General features: G+C 36.5%; 1 protein-coding gene across 9 annotated transcripts in view; it reads right to left on the bottom strand.

Annotated features, from left to right (window-relative positions):
* PKP4 (plakophilin 4) overlaps positions 1-17,822 on the bottom strand; it is a 248,166-nt gene that overhangs the window by 94,199 nt on the left and 136,145 nt on the right. For all 9 annotated transcript variants that reach the window (XM_044242115.1, XM_044242116.1, XM_044242111.1 and 6 more), the window contains one exon: positions 15,736-15,848. In XM_044242115.1, the coding sequence (XP_044098050.1) occupies positions 15,736-15,848 (113 nt within the window). The remainder of the gene's footprint in view (positions 1-15,735; positions 15,849-17,822) is intronic.

Here is a 17,822-nt window from a genome sequence, read left to right as displayed (position 1 = left end):
ATGGAAAAGTATTTGGGCAAGACTGTGTTAAATTCCTAGCTTTAATGGCCAGCAGTTTTCTTTTGAGAGATATGAATGAAAAGAACAATGGTTTACAACAGGACAGAAAGAAAGGGCTGATCAGCTTTATCTTTCTTTATCCCTTTTACTTCCCCCTCCCCTTCATTGCCATAACAAGCCAACATTATTGACAGAGAAGGCAGCATGAACTGTGTGGAGCACTCCTTACAGATTCCCAGTCTATGCAATTTAAATAGTCTTTAAACTATTAAAGAGAACATCTACCGAGCAGACTCTAAGAAATAGAACCATCCTAATTTTATAAAAGTGAAACAAATTTTATCCATAATTTCAGTCAGAAAATAAAGAGCTGAATCACTTAGCATTTAAAAGATTTGTTATACAATATTTAAAACACACATGCATATAATAAAAAAGAAAACAGTATAATAAATCCCTTATATATTCATTACCCAGCTTCATCAAAAAAAGGAACATATCACATTCACTTCATCTCTACCCTCACCTACTATTTTCTCTGAATTACTATTTTGAAGCAAGTCTCAGACATCGTATTACTTCACTAATAAATACTTGAGATGTACCTCTAAATAGGTATCTTAAAAAGACCATATTCACAACATTATCACACCTAAAATATTAAAAGTAAAATGCTTTTTTAAAAAAGATTTTATTTATTTATTTGAGAGAGAGAGAGAGAGAGAGAAGCAGGCTTCCCAGTGTGCAGGGTGCCTGACGTGGGGCTCGATCCCAAGACTTTGGGATCACGACCTGAGCTGAAGGCAGACACTTAACCAGTAGGCCACCCAGGCTCCCCTAAAAGTAAAATTTTTTAAAAAAGATTTTATTTATTTATTTGACAGAGAGACAGAAAGACAGTGAGAGAGAGAATACAAGCAGGGAGAGTGGAAAAGGGAGAAGCAGGCTTTCCGCTGTGCTGGGAGCCCGATGAGGGGGTTGATCCAAGGACCTTGGGATCTTGACCAGAGCTGAAGACAGATACTTAACCGATGGGGCCACCCAGGCTCCTCGAAAAGTAAATTTTTTTTTTTTTTAAGATTTTATTTATTTGACAGAGACAGTGAGAGGGAATACAAGCAGGGAGAGTGGGAGAGGGAAAAGAAGGCTTCCCGCTGAGCAGGACGCCTGATGTGGGGCTGGATCCCAGGACCATGGGATCATGACCTGAGCTGAAGGCAAAAGCTTAATAACTGAGCCACCCCAGGAACCCCAAGGAACCCCCAATACTAGTCAGTATTCAAATTTTGGTTTTTAAAAATAGTTCGTTTGAAACTAACCAAATCAAGTTCCACTAGTTATATTTGGTTGCTAGGTCTCTAAACATCTCTCCTAATGCCTAGTTTCATTTTCCCTCTCTTAATGTTTTTTCCCATTTGAAATTATTTCATTTGCCCTATAGGCTGGATCTGACTGATGGCATCAGCACACTGTCCTTTAACATGTTCCCTTGGCTTCATATTTCCTATGACTAGGTATTTATATTTAGATGACTAGCAATTTGGGGGGCAATATGTCACAAGTGATGTCATGTCCTCCCATTGGGTTACATCAAGATACTAAAATTTCTGACTGTGTCCCATTTTGCAATATTAACATAAGATAGATCGATGGGTTCAGATGCTGTCGATAATTACTGATCTAGATATATTAATTATTTCATTAATGGTTGCAAAGTTCACCCACGTTTTAACTTCTAGACTTATGTACTAGTTCTGTCAATAATATAACCTCTACCTTCCTATTTATGTTCACAGAAATCCAATACTGTTTTACTCACTATTTTCAAATAAGTTTTTACTGGGAAGTATTTTACTAATGCCACGGAGAAAATAGATATAGATCTGTTCTCTGTCCTTCCTAAGTACCTAAGTTCTTGTATCATGGTTGATAATTTCACTTGAATTTTCTCTGTGACTCAAATAGCCCCATTACTGATATTGTAACTAAAGGTGGAGGTAGATCAACCTTTAATTGACTTGCTCTGAAGCAGAAACCACACATCACAGGATGCTAGAATAACTGGCTGTTACTTGTTCTTTTCCAATAAAAAAAAAAAAAAAAGCTAAAAGAAACACACACATAGACCCTAAAGACATTCCTCCTTGGATTATAAGAATCTCTTAATGCAAACCAAACGTTACATCTAAACTATGTGACAGTGGATAAAATGTATAATTATTTAACATAAAATTTTTTTGGCTGTGAAATCTGTAGCCTACAGACTTTTTTCCTCTTCAGTTTTAGAGTGTTTTCCCCCCTATTTAATAGTGGAGTAACATGAAAGGAGAATAGACAAATCCATGCAACAAATAGATTAGACTGATTTGTTATTAAATAGATTGTGAAGCCTCCGGGAGGAAAACCATAATAACAATTCAGTTACTACAAAGTCTGGCAAACTTGTCGGCTGCCTCCCCTCCCCATCCTGGCAGACATGCCATGTTCAGTTTTAGGACAAGCTGATTAACTGCTGAAATGCACTAAAATGGAAGGCACTCACTTTTAGGCAGCTAATCACATTTTCTATTTCCTTTTCCTACACTGGTTTAGACCTAGATATAGTAGTTCTCAGAAGGGTTAAAGAAACATCTCATTACTTTCATCAGTCTTTCTACTCCATGGTCCTTAAACTGCCAGATGGTAATGAGAATGTGAACTTAATACTAACCTCCTTTCATTTCATCATGGAGATTAAAATGATTAGATGAAGAAATGGTAAACTTTTCTCCCTAAAATAATGAAACTTAGAAAGTACATTAATGGGAATATGTTTTTCAAGATTGTTTTCTAGAATCTTTAAATTACTATCTACATGACTTCTTTTAATATGTTTGTGATCGACCAAGAATATAAATGGTAACCACAGCAGTTTCCCTCAGGGAGAGACAGAATAGTAGTAGTAGAGATGGAGCTGGTGGCTAGGGGTTTTACAATTGTCTTTTGTATGCTGCACACCATTTTATATAGGCTGTGTCTATTTGCAGTGGCAGAGTAGATGCGAGAGGGATTCTTAGTCTTCTTTCTTCCTTTTTTTTTTTTTGGTTTTTTAAGATTTTATTTATTTACCTGACACAGAGAGAGGGAAACAAGCAGGGAGAGTAGGAATGGGAAAAGCAGGCTCTCCGCTGAGCAGGCAGCCTGATGGGGGACTCGATCCCAGAACCCTGGGATCATGACCTGAGCTGAAGGGAGATGCATAATGACTGAAACATCCAGGTGCCCCTTAAGCCTTCTTAAACCATTTATTGACAACCCAGTGGAAAAACCGATAAAATAACACTATCTTAAGAGGACAACACCATCTTAATAATAAATTCAGGTGTACAGTAATAATTAAAACCAAAGCAAACTAAAACACAAAACACCAAAAAGGAAATACTGTTGAAAAGTTAAGAAGATAAAGGGTATAAAACATCTATTAGTACAGGTGTCTGTTATGGAATAGGTGCTCGATGGCTATTGTTCTCTTCCTTATACTATAAAGTATTTTAACCTGAGGGTATGAGAATGAAAGACACCCAGGCAGAGCCTCCTGGGATAGAGCTAAGACAATGTAATCTGGTCAACATGGAGCTCTTCACAAAATTAAAAATGAAAAAAATAAACATATACTTAACACTGTTACTAAGCACGTTTGTCATATTGTTAGTTATATAAAATGGTCCCTTCTCCTAGACTGGAAATTTCCAGGCTTTTACATCTTTGTATTTCTGTAATCAAGTAAAGGTATACATATTTCCTGAGTGAGTTTAGAGAAGACATCATAAATATTTTCAAAAAGTATATAAGTAAATGCAAAATCATGAAAGGATATCTAGAAATGGAAAGTAATGTTAGTATCATCTGGTTGGGCTCTTACCTTCCCTCAACTGCAGATGTAGATCATTAGGTCTACATTATTATATATCATATAGAGGTTGTATCTCCTATGTACTTGTATTGATACTAAAGGACTTATATTCTAAAAATGGATTAATACAGTGTACTTTTAGTGCTATGATATACTAAGACCTGTACTATTTTAACATATACATCCCAGAGTTTTTTCAGTGCAAAAAAACTAATGACAGAACCAAAGACCATAAACCAAATTACTCATTAAAAAAGCGGGCAAGGGGCACCTGAGTGGCTCAGTGGGTTAAAGCCTCTGCCTTCGGCTCACGTCATATCCCAGGGTCCTGGGATCGAGCCCCACATCGGGCTCTCTGCTCAGCAGGGAGCTTGCTTCCCCTTTTCTCTCTCTCTGCCTACCTCTTTGCCTACTCGTGATATCTGTCAAACAAATAAAAAATCTTTAAAAAAATTTTTTTGTTTGGGGCACCTGGGCGGCTCAGTGGGTTAAAGCCTCTGCCTTTGGCCCAGGTTGTGATCCCAGGGTTCTGGGATCAAGCCCCGAGTCGGGCTCTCTGCTCAGTGGGAAGCCTGCTTCCCTTCCTCTCTCTGCCTGCCTCTCTGCCTACTTGTGATCTGTCTGTTAAATAAATAAATAAATAAAATCTTAAAAAACAAAACAAAACAAAAAAACGGCAGGCAAAGAGGGGAGCCTGGGTAGCTCAGTTGGTTAAACGTCTACTTCTTTATTTTGGCCCAGTCGTGATCTCAAAGAGTTCTGGGATTGAGCCCCCCACTGAGCTGCATGCACAATGTGGAGTTTGCTTGTCCCTCTTCCTCTGCTCTTCTCTCTGCTCTCTCTCTCTCAAACAAATAAATAACATCTTAAAAAAAAAAAAAAAGAAAGAAAAGTGGGCAAAGAATATGAATAGAAAACTCAAAAGGATCATAAAGACAAGAAAATACTCAATCCCATTAGTCATCAAGAAAATACAGACTAAAATGAGATAACATTAGATTGGTAAAATTTAAAAGAGCCTGCCTAATCTTAAATGTTGGCAAAAAAAAAAAAAGAGAGAGAGAGAGAGTGAGAGAGAGAAACAAAGACAAAGAGAAGAGACAGACACACACACACACACACCCTGGAACTTTAACACATACTGCTTGAGAAGGTACAACTGTTGAGATACTTCAGAAAGCTATTAAGAAAGATCTAGAAAAACTGGTATGGTACATTTATTACAACCCAAATAGTCTAGTTATCATGATGCATTTTCCATGATCTTACACGTGTAAACTAAGAGATAGGTTCAAAAATGTTCAGTGTTACATATTTACAGTATTAAAAAGTGGAAGGAAAATGTTCTTCAATAAGGAAATGGCCAAAATTTGATCATTGTATGCAATATCTATGTAATAGCAGTTAAAAACATAAACTAGATCTACACACATCAACATGGAAAGATTAGAAATACTGAGTAGAAAAATACTTAATGCACAATGGTAAACACTACACCATATGGTGTAGGCTAAAAAAGAAACACAAAGTATTGGCCAAGGAAGTATGATGATATAAAAGCATACAAAGTAAACTGGAAGACTACATACTTGTGGTTAGCTATTGGGAAAAGAGCAAAGAAGGCTTGAATTGTAAATAAATTTTAAATAAAAAGCCAATATGATGAACTGTCAACAATTTTCAGTTCTGGGATGTGAGTACTTGAGCTTTTGTTATATTATTCTCTGTGCTTCTCAGTATTTCTAACATTTCTTAAGATAAAGATTTAAAAAATACAGATAAAACCCAGAATGACAGTAGATACAAGATACATGATTAAAGTAATTATTAATTCCTATGAAGCAATAAAGGTAAACTTTTTTTCAGGAAGCATCTTGAAATATCCTCTGTGGCTTATTTAAATTACTTTATGATTTATCAATATAAATAGTTTAAAAAGCCTAATGACTAAGGGTGGGGGCTGGTAATATAACTCCTGTATTGACTGAATAATTTATCACTGTTACATATTTTGAGAATAGTAATTATAGAATGTGAACTATGAAAAATTACAGAAAATGAAATAGTGTTATTTTAATTAAAATGGTGCTTTAAAAGAATTAAATAATGGCACGATACATATATTTTAGAAGCATGGGCCTCTGAATTTTAAGAAGTATTTTCCTCTTCATTAATTAGAAAATTAATATAGTTGGGCTGCCTCTATATTTAACCAGATACATTAAAATAGTCTTAAGATAATGTGGAACTTAGATGCAAACTATAAACTTGATTTCTTTTTGTGGTTCCTTCTAGCCTTATCACCCACTTAACATTTTTAAACATTCAGTCTAAGAAAAAGGTAATTTATTTTGAAATATTTATTTACTGTGATTAAAACATTTTGTTGCATAATGTTGTAGGTCCATAAAAAACTATTACTTATGGAAACTACCTGGCTTAAAATCCACATTCTACATGGTAACATTCTTAGGTTAAAATAGGTTAGCTTAATGGAATTTTGGTTGAATTACCTTGGGCTCATACGCCCTGCAGAAGACCTAGTTTATACAAGTTTAATTCAAATCAGCAGAGATAGTTGCCACTTGGATTTGTATGTCCCAGATGAAATTGGCTTGTGACTGGAATGGCAATGAGAAGCAGTAATTAAAATGCCTTCTGGAAGAACTGTGCTTAAGTAAACTGCTCAAGATAAATGACTTCTGTAGAGCTGCAGGTCAGCCACAGACTCATTTATGTATCTTTCAGATGTGGTATTCTTTACTGTGTTTACAATAGGAGTTACATCTTAAAAATTCAGTGTTACTTAATTTGCTCATAAGAGCAGCCATTTAATAAATATTCGCTGCACAGATCCCCCAGAGAGTTTCTGATAATTACATTCAAATATCAAATAGTTTATTCCTCATTTGGTCTGAATTAGAAACGAAATCAGAGAACTTTTATTTGTTTGACCATTAAGAGAGGCACTAGTGACCAAAGACAATACTTAGGAATGGAAATTGGTTGAGCTACACCCTGATGAATATTACTGGATTCCCAAACAGCGCTAAAGTAACTCAACACAGACAACTAGCTCAGCAGTATTGCAGAGATTTCCCGTAACAGAAAGCAGAGGGGGAAAGGAAAGAAGGCAAGTTCTTGTGAGGGAGCAGAAGGATGGGTGGAGAGGCTCAGGAAAACTTCTATCACTTCCTGACCCCCAACTAAGTTTGCCTAAAGCAAACCCCTTTCAACACTTGAGGCTTAGTAGTATTATTTACCGTAGTCAAAAAGTAGAAATAACCCTATTGTCTATTAGCTGGTGAATAAATAATATATATCCATACAGTGGAATAATTACTTGGAAACAAAAAAGGATGACGTACTGATACATGCTTACAGCATGGGTAAACCTTGAAAACATCATGCTCAGTGAAAGAAGCCAACTCACAAAAGGCCATATATTGCCTGATACTGTACATAGGGAAATGTCCAATGGGCAAATCCACAGAGACAGAAAGCAGACGCATAGTTCTCAGGGGCCATGGGGAGGGGAGAATGCGAAAGGGGTGCTAATATGTAGAAGGCTTCTTCACAGGGTCATAAAAACGCCCTAAAATGGAACAATGGTAAGGGTTGAACAAAATCTGTGAATACACTAAAAATACTGAATTGTACACTTTAAAAGTATGCATTTTATGGTATGTGAAATATATCTTAATAAAACTATTATTTAAAAAACTCAGGTTTTGCTGGTGAGAGCTCTGGAGGTCAAAGGGACAGAACTTTATCAAGCATCTTCCTGAAGTGGTACATTAAATAAGCAATAAACTGTCAAGGCACAAACATTCAGTCTTTTCAAAGACTCTTCATTTTAAAAGAATGTATCATTTGAGGAGGTTTACTTTGCAATGATTTAAAAATATTTGCTGAAGAAAAGACCTGAACCATGAAAAAGCCTTTTCTGCTAATGTCAGCCTAAAACATTTTTAGAATTTTTAATAGCATCAATGGAAGCCTGATGGGCAGTAGCAGATGACCCCATAAAGTGTAAAAAAAAATATCTGAATGGCAGTGGGGAATCAAATCTTTTCATTAAAAAATAATAGTTCTTTTCTTAAGTGGCGATAAGAAGACTATTTGTCAAGATTGTATGACCTTTTCAAAACCATAAAGAATTCTATTTTATCAGGGCTTTAAACTAACTTGAAAGGAGAGATAATCTTGGGAAGAGTGTGAAGTTATTTAATTTCAATATTGCCACCCATTTCCCCCCTCACTCAGTTGATATGGACAGGATTTTTCTCAGTCTAGGGTAACTTCCTAACATCAGTAGTAGCCAGTCAAAGGATTGACAATGTGAAGGGACCAACTGTTTCCAAACAGGGTCATCAAAGTTCAAGACAATGTACAAAAATCAAAATGAAAACTTAAAGCTGTTCTTTGATTCCCAAAGCTGAAATTAATGTTTTCTGCAATTATTAAAAGGTCCATTTTTTGGATTTTTTTTAACTTCAATATAAATGAAAACTTACTGCTTCATCTTAATAAGTAGACAAACTATGATTTACAAGATAAAATCCATGGAACCAGTTTATGTACCCTAAAGAAATAAACTTTTTCTTTCAGCTTGTCGAGAAGTAACTTTGTTTCTGGACAATGAATGGCTAGATTCCAAGTCTGCAATCAGGGATAGTTTTGAAATTCTGTACAATAAAATCTCAGAAATAGTTTCTTAAAGTCGAAGCTGGTCATATTTTCATTTACTGACTTTTCATTTCCAATTCCATTTTCTTCTTGCACAGCTTTGTTACCCAACAAGTTGAAACACTCATGTAATTTTTCTGCTTACATGAAACATGAAGCACAGGCCACACCTTGTATCCTTGAGGCTGAATCTGCCCTGGAGTATTTCCCCTGGCTAAGGCTTCCTCCCACAGTGTGCCGCCTGCCACTGGAAGGCTGTAATGATCTCTAAGCACTGCAGAATTAGCCGCCCTAGGTCACTGGTTCAGTCTCAAGCTTTTTGTCCCATTGGGAATTCCTCAGGCAAGTGGGAGCCATTAAAGTTTGGCCTGGCATGTCAAAGTCGGACTTTAGGAACAAGACACAAGGTTAGCCAGGGGGAATGGCCTCAAACATAAAAACAAACAAACAAAAAACAAACTGAAGACAATGAAGTGTAGCAAACATTTAAAAGTGGTTGCCTCTTTTTTGGGATTAGTGGAAATGTTCTATGTGGTTGTGGTTATACAATGACATGCCAAAAATCTAAAAAACCATAAAACTGCATGTTACAAAGGGTGAATTTTACTGTAAGTAAATTACACTTCAATAAGCGTGACTTGAAAATAAAATGGTTGTCTCTGAATGGTAGAATTATGGGTTTTACTCTTTATATAATACTTTTTTGAATTTTACCAGTTGTCTGAAATGACCATTATTTAACTTCACAGTCAGTTAAAAAAAAAAAAACCAAAAAAACCCCCCCAAAACCCACAAAAAACCAAAACCCAAAACAGAGGAAGAATACTGCTCTAGTCACCCCTCCCTCCCTTTGCCTTCAGGAGTAGAGGTGGACAGGGGAAATATTGGGATGAGGAGGTAAGCCCCTCACTCTGGCTACTGGGACCTTTTACTGTCACCCTATCCAGTGAAATCTAACCTGGACTATTGTCAGAAAGAAACCCAGTTGATAATGCTGCAAGGAGAAAAAGAATAAATCCCATGCTCATCAAAGTTTGAATTTGAAGGCTGTTGCTTAGCACATGGGAGGCAAGAGGATGAAGGAGTAAACTTTCTTCTGAGTTAACCATGATGAGATTCTCCTGAGATGAGCTGTACAGACCTCACCTCCCATGAGGGACATGTCCCTTGTTAAGGCACGCACACCAGGTAGAAGCTACACAGTGACATGGAACACAGGGCACCTCACATGGTGGCACCCATTGTTACCAGGACCGTACAGAGCGCAGCAGACAGAAGTAGTCATTGTGGGATGCTGCCTGCTTGGAGGACCTGAAATTAACTCATCCATCTACATATGCTAAATATCATCTTTGATCTGAACTACAGAGTGTCAGAACTGGCCTCCTGGGGAATTACTTCCAGGTGCTTTTCTATCCATTTATATTCCATTTAGCAGTGTAAGAAAGAGACCTATGAGCCTGATTTCGTACAGTGAGAGACTACCAATGATGCTGTCTGCCACATCATGAAGAGGTCTCTCAGTGGTGGCTTCCAGGAGAAACCACTCAAATCTTCGCCCTTGGAAAGGTAGATTTTCCTGAGCAACCTGGTTTGTTTTTATTCTGCACATATTTTCAATATAATTCATTCATGTTTCTCTCTTTGGAATGGGCACTAGTCACTCAGAGCAAAGTGGCTGCCTACTTCTAGCAAATGCATGAAATGTTAGCAACATACAGTTTTATACTACTTTAACACTGGTTTCATCTTATTTTTCTAATCATTATCTTCCATGTGCTCTCGTTTCCTCACTCCATTTTTGGGTTTTGTATTTTTTTTTTTTTTTAAAGATTTTATTTATTTATTTATTTGAGAGAGAGAGACAGTGAGAGAGAGCATGAGTGAGGAGAAGGTCAGAGAGCGAAGCAGACTCCCCATGGAGCTGGGAGCCCGATGTGGGACTCGATCCCGGGACTCCAGGATCACGCCCTGAGCCGAAGGCAGTCGTCCAACCAACTGAGCCACCCAGGCGTCCCTGGGTTTTGTATTTTTAAAAGATGTTTCAAACACTTTTGGAATGAGGCAAAATATTAAATACATGATAACCATAGTATACTCGAAACAAGGAGAAAAGTGGTGTCTTCTCTATTAACTGATCCCATAGCCCACTTTAAATGAAATGAATATTACATATATAAAGAACTATACTGCAGTCAGCACAAATGGAGAAAAGTCATAACTTCCTTATTAAGTATTTCCATAGCCTACCTTCAATGAGGTGAAATAGTAAATACATAGGTAACTATAGTGCACTTGGCACAAAGCAGACAGGCTGTAACTTCTCTATTAACTAACGCCATAATTCATTTTCCGGCTTTTCAAAGTCACGATTATTTTTGGCCTAACACATCATCTTAGAATATAAGCACCATCAATTCCAGATTAAGGATCATTCTAACTGATGTGTTGCTTGGGTTATTAGTGCTTTTTTGTAGTAAATAAAGCAAATGAGAAATCATACCAGAAATGGGGTTTTTATTAACCTTGTTTAGAACTAGATTTCCAAAGAGGCTTTAACAGAGAAACTAAGTGATTACTTTAATCATTAAGATTTTAAAATGATTTTTAATGATTTTTGTTTTTTAAGTTTGCAACAAGGCATACTGCAAATAAACTGCCAAAGGCAGTTTACTTTTTAGGACACTGTTTTAAATAAATATAAGCAGAGCCTCCGTTTCTCTGCCTAGAAAATGAGAACATCTCATGGCATGGGTTAAAAATTCATCATTGGTACTACAAATGTGAGGGAATAAACTGTTGAGTTTTAGAGTTACTCCTTTGGGAGAGGGTCCCATGGCATATCATTTAGCACAATGTAAGAATCCTTTATTTAGTTATTTATTAAACAAAACCTCATGCTACTGCCTCTGCCTTCTTATTCACAGGGTAAGGACAATAATAGCAAATGCTTTGAACAACAGAAAAAGTTAATAAAAATATGCTTTTCATTTCCCTTTGGGTTATTATAACATCATCTTTGGACTAGGGAACCTAAGAAAATCTCACAGATCACTTTACCAACTCTGCCACAGATCTCAATCAAACAATATTAAAGATAACTAGCTATCAAGTCCCCTGTTCTGCTGACTACATTCAATTCACGTAAGAACGACCTGAATCCAAAGGAAACTTCATGGCCATAAGCAGTGGTAGCACTCTGAACTTCCTTTGAGCAAATCAGAAATGGCTAACAAGGAAGAGACCCTGGGTCTGAGAGCTAATTTCTGTTTTTCTGTATCTTTAGATTCTTGTTCTGCGAGTGACAGTTGGTGGGGACTGGAAGACACAGAGGAGTCTCTCAAGTGACAAAAACCTGTGCTCCCTTCACTAACATTGCTTTCTAATGGGCTCCTTGCTAGTGTGGAAACCTGGTGGTCAAAGAGCAAAGTAACTGTGTCAATAGTCTTCTTGAGGTCCACCGAGAAGCACACTGAAAGAGAGAGCAGGTATGAGAAAGGGTAGACAGAAACCCAAAGATGCCAAGCAGATAACCTCCCAGTAAAGCACGCTTACTTGATGAGCTTAAAACACGCAGGGCTTTGCTGAGGTTCATTATTCATTCAATGAGCATTTGTCTGGGAGCCTGCCTGCTGAGCACCAGGCACTGTGCTGGGGCGGTGGGGGTGGGGTGGGCCTTACCATCTCATAGGAGAATTGACAAAGGCACAAACAGCTATGAGTTCAGATGAAGAGAGATGACCTTCCCAGTGAAACTTGGGAAAGGCTGTAAGGAAGGGTTAGCATTATGTTGGGGATAGCAAGAATATAGGAGAATCCAATGTGATATGTGAGTAGGACAATCAAAATGGATCATTTATGATTCTAATTCACTGAATGACAAAACCAGCCTTTCTCATAACCGTAAGAGTCCACAATAAATTCCTGGCCTGCTGCCAGGTCTCTTTTCATTCTGATCTATGCACTACACTACCAGGACAACTACCTCCAAATAATAACTTTCTTTTTCTTTCTTTTTTTAAAGATTTATTTATTTGTCAGAGAGAGAGACAGTGAGAGAGAGAACGAAAACAAGTGGGGGGAGTGGCAGAGGGAGAAGCAGGCTTCCCACTGAGTGGGGAGCTCGATGCGGGTCTTGATCCCAGGACCCCAAGACCATGACCCAAGCCGAAGGCAGACATTTAACGACTGGGTCACCCAGGTGCCACCAAAAACAACTTTCAACAGGTCTCCTTTAAGACCTAATGAAGGTTACTTATCATCACCTTAGCTCCCAGCTCTCCAATCAGATGCCAGCTTTACCCTTCCAAACTCATAAACCATTAGGTTCTTTTAGGACACATCCTAGGTACCTAAACCTCTTAGTGCTCCAATACAAACACAGTGGGGAATCCTATATTACCTCTCTGCCTGCTTTCCCTCTTTCTCTGGCCAACTCAGTTTCCCCTTCTGAAAAATCCATTCATTCACCCAAAAGTCACTGACGGAGCCCAGTGACATGTCACACACCTCACTAGGCACTGAGACCCAGAGACAAAAACACCAAAATCACTCAGAGTAAATACTTTAACATGTATTTTTAGTAACATTTTAAACAAACCTATAATATTAGCTAATTCAACTATGTAACCTTAGGATTATTTAATATTTTAAAACTTAAGGTGCAGAAAATAATCTGAGAGCCATGCACATATCAACCACCCTCCTCATTTAAACAAATGTTAATATTGTGTCATGTCTGCTCTAGATGTCAAATTTTAACTAACATGTTACAGATTTGGCTAATGCCTAATTTCTGATAGCTTCATCCTCCCTTCCTTCCTAGAGGTACCACTATCTTAAATTGGTATCATTCCAACTATTTTTTATACTTTTACTATACATACGTACATTCCTGAACAATACCAAACACTGGTTTAGTATTACACACTGCTGCTGCATATATTTTTAGAATGCTCATAATGATATCCTCCCATAACTGTTCTTTTACAGTTTGTGGTTTTCACTCAAGAAGTCTGTTTTGCAAAGATGTTCATGTTCATACATGTAATTGAATTACTTCATTTTAACTGTTCTTGAGTCTACTTATCCAGTGTATTTCCCATTTTCATCCTGAAAGATAATCATGTTCTTTCTCATATCTTACTTTTGCAAATAATGCTGTAATGAACACTTTTATCTGTCATACTATGCACACCTATCAGAATTTCTCCAAGGATAGCATGTTCTTCAAGTTTTAAATCATAGGCTTCTGCTAGCTGAGACTCATGACTCAAGTTTTATAATACCTGATTGTGAGCTCATCTTTAGTGATGACAGTTTCTCAGCTGGGGATTCTGAACAATGGGAAGAATCATATCTGGGCTCCAAACCCACATGTGGTACAAGGTTGGGAGTTTACCACGGGTGCAGCCTTTTGAGGGCCACAGCTTAATACAGCAATCTTAAGTACACATGTACCATCTTGAATATATACAAGGCCTCATTCTTGGGTCACTGCATGAATATTAAATATAAGATTCCAGTGCTTTTGGAGGGGAGGGGTTGATTGTCCCTAAGTCTCCTATAGAGGCAGCTCAAATGCTTCTGGGTCTAGCTTTCAGTTTCTCTCCTATTTCTAGTACCTGGGAATTTTCCTTTCTAATCTGTCATTTTCTCTAAGTACTGACTTACTTTATTGATATACCAAGTATTTCTAAGGGCATATCAAGAATTTCAGTGTTAGTTTAATAAGCTAAATTAACCAAAATAAAATCCTAACTGAATTTTTAAATGTTGAATTGAATTTTCTATGTATAAAATTATGTGTTTTTAAATCTATCGTTCTTTGTCTTTGGAAATATATACAATATCATATTATTGAGTTTGTGAACTGTTCTTTTTGGTGTTAAACATCCAGATAGCTTTGTAAAAATACTGAATAAAAATACTGAATAGAATTAAAATTAATTTTAACAACTTTAACTTCCTTGATAAATTATTTCATTGAGTAACTATAAAGCCAGAGTCAGAAATATCTGATTTACAATTTTACTCATTGCTTGTAATTTCCCTTCCTAAAAAACCCCCACAAAACTGCCAGGATAACTAAAAAATGATCACATAATTTAATATTTATGTTTTAAAAGTTTTATTAATCTTATTTGTTTACTTTATGCCTTACTAAACATACCAATACGTACAACTCTTAAGGGTCAGAGATTAAAAAATTCATAAGAACACAACTTAATATTAACTTAATATTAACCTAATATTCTTAAATCCATAGCAATAGAATTAGACAGAACAGAGGAACTATAACAGCACTCTATTCATTAAGAAGGTTTTCTTGGCTAAGAATAATAGATGGTACTGCCAAGTAGAACAATAACGACGTTAGAAATAACTAAAGAGACAAGTTACTGTTGGTACATACCTACATAGGAATAAAGAAACCAAGCTTAAAAATGTAAGCAATAGAAGTTATTTTATGGTAGGCCTTACCAGAATATGTAATTAACAAGAAAGAAATCCACAAATAGGAAAAGCAGTGATTTCACCATTTGGTGCTTATGGCAGTAATTTTTTATAATAATGATGTTTTTAAATAGTTTATGAGGCATTTAAAAACAAAACAGTAATTCTGATTAAACATGGCTTTTTTCAGTAATATACAGGTTTTCAATTTATTATGTGAATACACTAAATTATTTCATCTAGTAATTATTTTGTATGGCATTTTTACAGAGTTCTAGCAAAACTCAAAGTCAACTGAAGACATTTTTAAAAGCTACTTAAATGTTATCATTTAGAAATATTACTTTGTTTTAAAAAAAATCAATACCAGGTTTTCAAAGTCAATTAGCCTTGCCAAATAATTAGTAATTACTGTGAAAAACATCCATTAACTGTGTCTACATATGAGAAATCAAACTTCTAAAAGTAGCATACAGAAACTTACCAATGCCATATAAAACACTTTAAGCACAGGACTGAAGAATAATCAATACTGCAAGAGGCTTCTCAAATTAGGATAAATTGACAGTTTTGGTGTCCAATTCAGAAAGGCAAGTTAACAGTGACAAAACTAAGAGAATCATTTGCTGCATCCAGGACAACTTAATAAGGCATGGAACTTGAAGGCATATAAAAAGATAGAGCCGTTGGCCCTGTACCTGGTGCTGGCGATACTGGGGGATTCTGCTCCAAGCCTACATCTCTCTAGCTGACTGGCAACGATCTGCCTTTCCACTTCCAGTTCTCGGGTGAGTCGTTGAAACTGAAGCTCCTGTGATTCAAGGAAATAAAAGGCATATAAGGTGCCAAGACAGATATATATGTGAATGCATGTCACAGGAAACACAGGAACATGCCCATAACATAGCACTGTATCTAGTGTGGCTTCGTGAAACTAAAAAGTTTTGGGTGGAATTGCAGGTCTAGATAACCTACCAATTTATGCTTTTTTCAAACTGAAAGGCACTAGAATATTAAGTTTTGTTTGGTATGGGAAACACAGATATTTATTTGCTTTTCTGTCTGTTCTTCCAATTGAGGTTTGCAAACAGTGCTCTCTATTCAATGTTAAGATCTGCAGAGTCCTTAATGTGTCTGCATCAGGGGCCCACCAACCAATGTAAGCTCTATAGCCTCAAGAGCTACTTTTTTTTATCCTGTATACTGTACTGAAAACATGTAAATTCCCATGATGTGAATCACTTTATCACGTTTGATACAGAGCCTTTTAATTGTTAAGGGAAAAAAATCCTTCCAAACCTCCAGAAAAAATCTTGCTATATTTATCTTCAATAAAAGCAATAAAATCTTTCTATTGTTATGAAATAACATGTTCATTGTTCATGTGTCACTGTGTGAGGGAAGGAAAAATAAAGTCTGAGCCACAATATAGAATTTAAAATGGTATTTAAAAGCTGGGAAGATTGTTTAAAGAAATGATATTCATTCTATGCTGCATTATGAAGGCAAGTAAGTTCTATCATAGGAAAAGATGCTTTAACTTTATTAGTACTTATCTCATTGTTACCTTGACAAGTTTTTAACAAACAGGAAGAATGCTATGCTATAAAACATCTATAGATCAAATCAAGTATATCCAAAGGCTTTAAGCCACAAATAACACCTTCAATAACACCTCTAGCTCCCCTGTACCGTATTATCTCTTTACAAGTCTACTCAAGGCAAATGCCGAACTGTAAGTAGTTTAGTTGGACAATGACTGCTAGTTCAAAATACCAGGTATGTGAACCCTAAACCTAGAAACTAATCAGAAACAAAACTACCTTAAAAACTGCTTATTACAATATATACATAATTTGTTTGTCATGCAAAAAATTAAAACATTTTAACTGACGTGTATTAGCTCCCTGTGGAATCAGGCAAACACGCTATTACCGACAGCACTGGCTTTGTAATTCTTCAAACTATTCTTAGAATGATTTCTAAGATATAGTCCCTGAACTCCTCAACTTCTTTCTGATACTGAGAATACTTTTTAATGAGCCCAGCTGGTGTGGGTATATAGGGCATGGCCTGAATGAATAATACTTGGCTCAATAATGTTGTACAATATGATCAAAGTGGGACACTTCCTATCTCTGCTTAACATTTCTTGGACCTCTGTTCTTAATAAATGTTTAGCAACAGAAGACCAGATAGATAATAACTTTACAACATTCAGTATCAGGCTAAGATAACTGATTTTAAGGGCAAACAGTCTTATGCTTATCTCATATTTGAGTCTTTCTTTGCCCTTAAACAGCATCATATTTCTGTGACACACTTCCATTCTTTCAATTATTTTACTTAGCTGTTTGTTACCTACTCTTAGCCCAGAAGACTGGTTGCGTGTATCAAGCTGGGCCAGAAATGGACCATCTGTGAATCCAAAAATATTCTCAGAGCCATCATATTACCTTTATGTTCTGAGTTCAGCGGCTACTAGGGATGGAGGGCTGCTGAGTTTTCTTCATCTGGGGATGGCCAAAAATTACCATGGTAGGATTAAAGTATGTTTCAAATTAGAACAGAAAAAAAATTTCATTCATACAAAAAAACTCCATTTCAGCACATTCCTGTCATGTTCATGGCTGTCTATGACCTTTTGAGCATTCTTTCAAGGAAATGGTTGGGAAATTTCCCACTTGAAGGCAGAAGTTGGAATTGACTGTCCCATAATTCCTTCTCTCAGAAGCAGAGATACAGTGACTTTGGCTCTGCCAAGATGTCAGACTGTGACTCAGGC

Source organism: Neovison vison, chromosome 3, assembly GCF_020171115.1.
Source record: "Neovison vison isolate M4711 chromosome 3, ASM_NN_V1, whole genome shotgun sequence".
NCBI lineage: Eukaryota > Metazoa > Chordata > Mammalia > Carnivora > Mustelidae > Neogale > Neogale vison.
The sequence above is the reverse complement of the archived record's forward strand: the minus strand, read 5'-3'. Positions and strand labels throughout refer to the sequence as shown.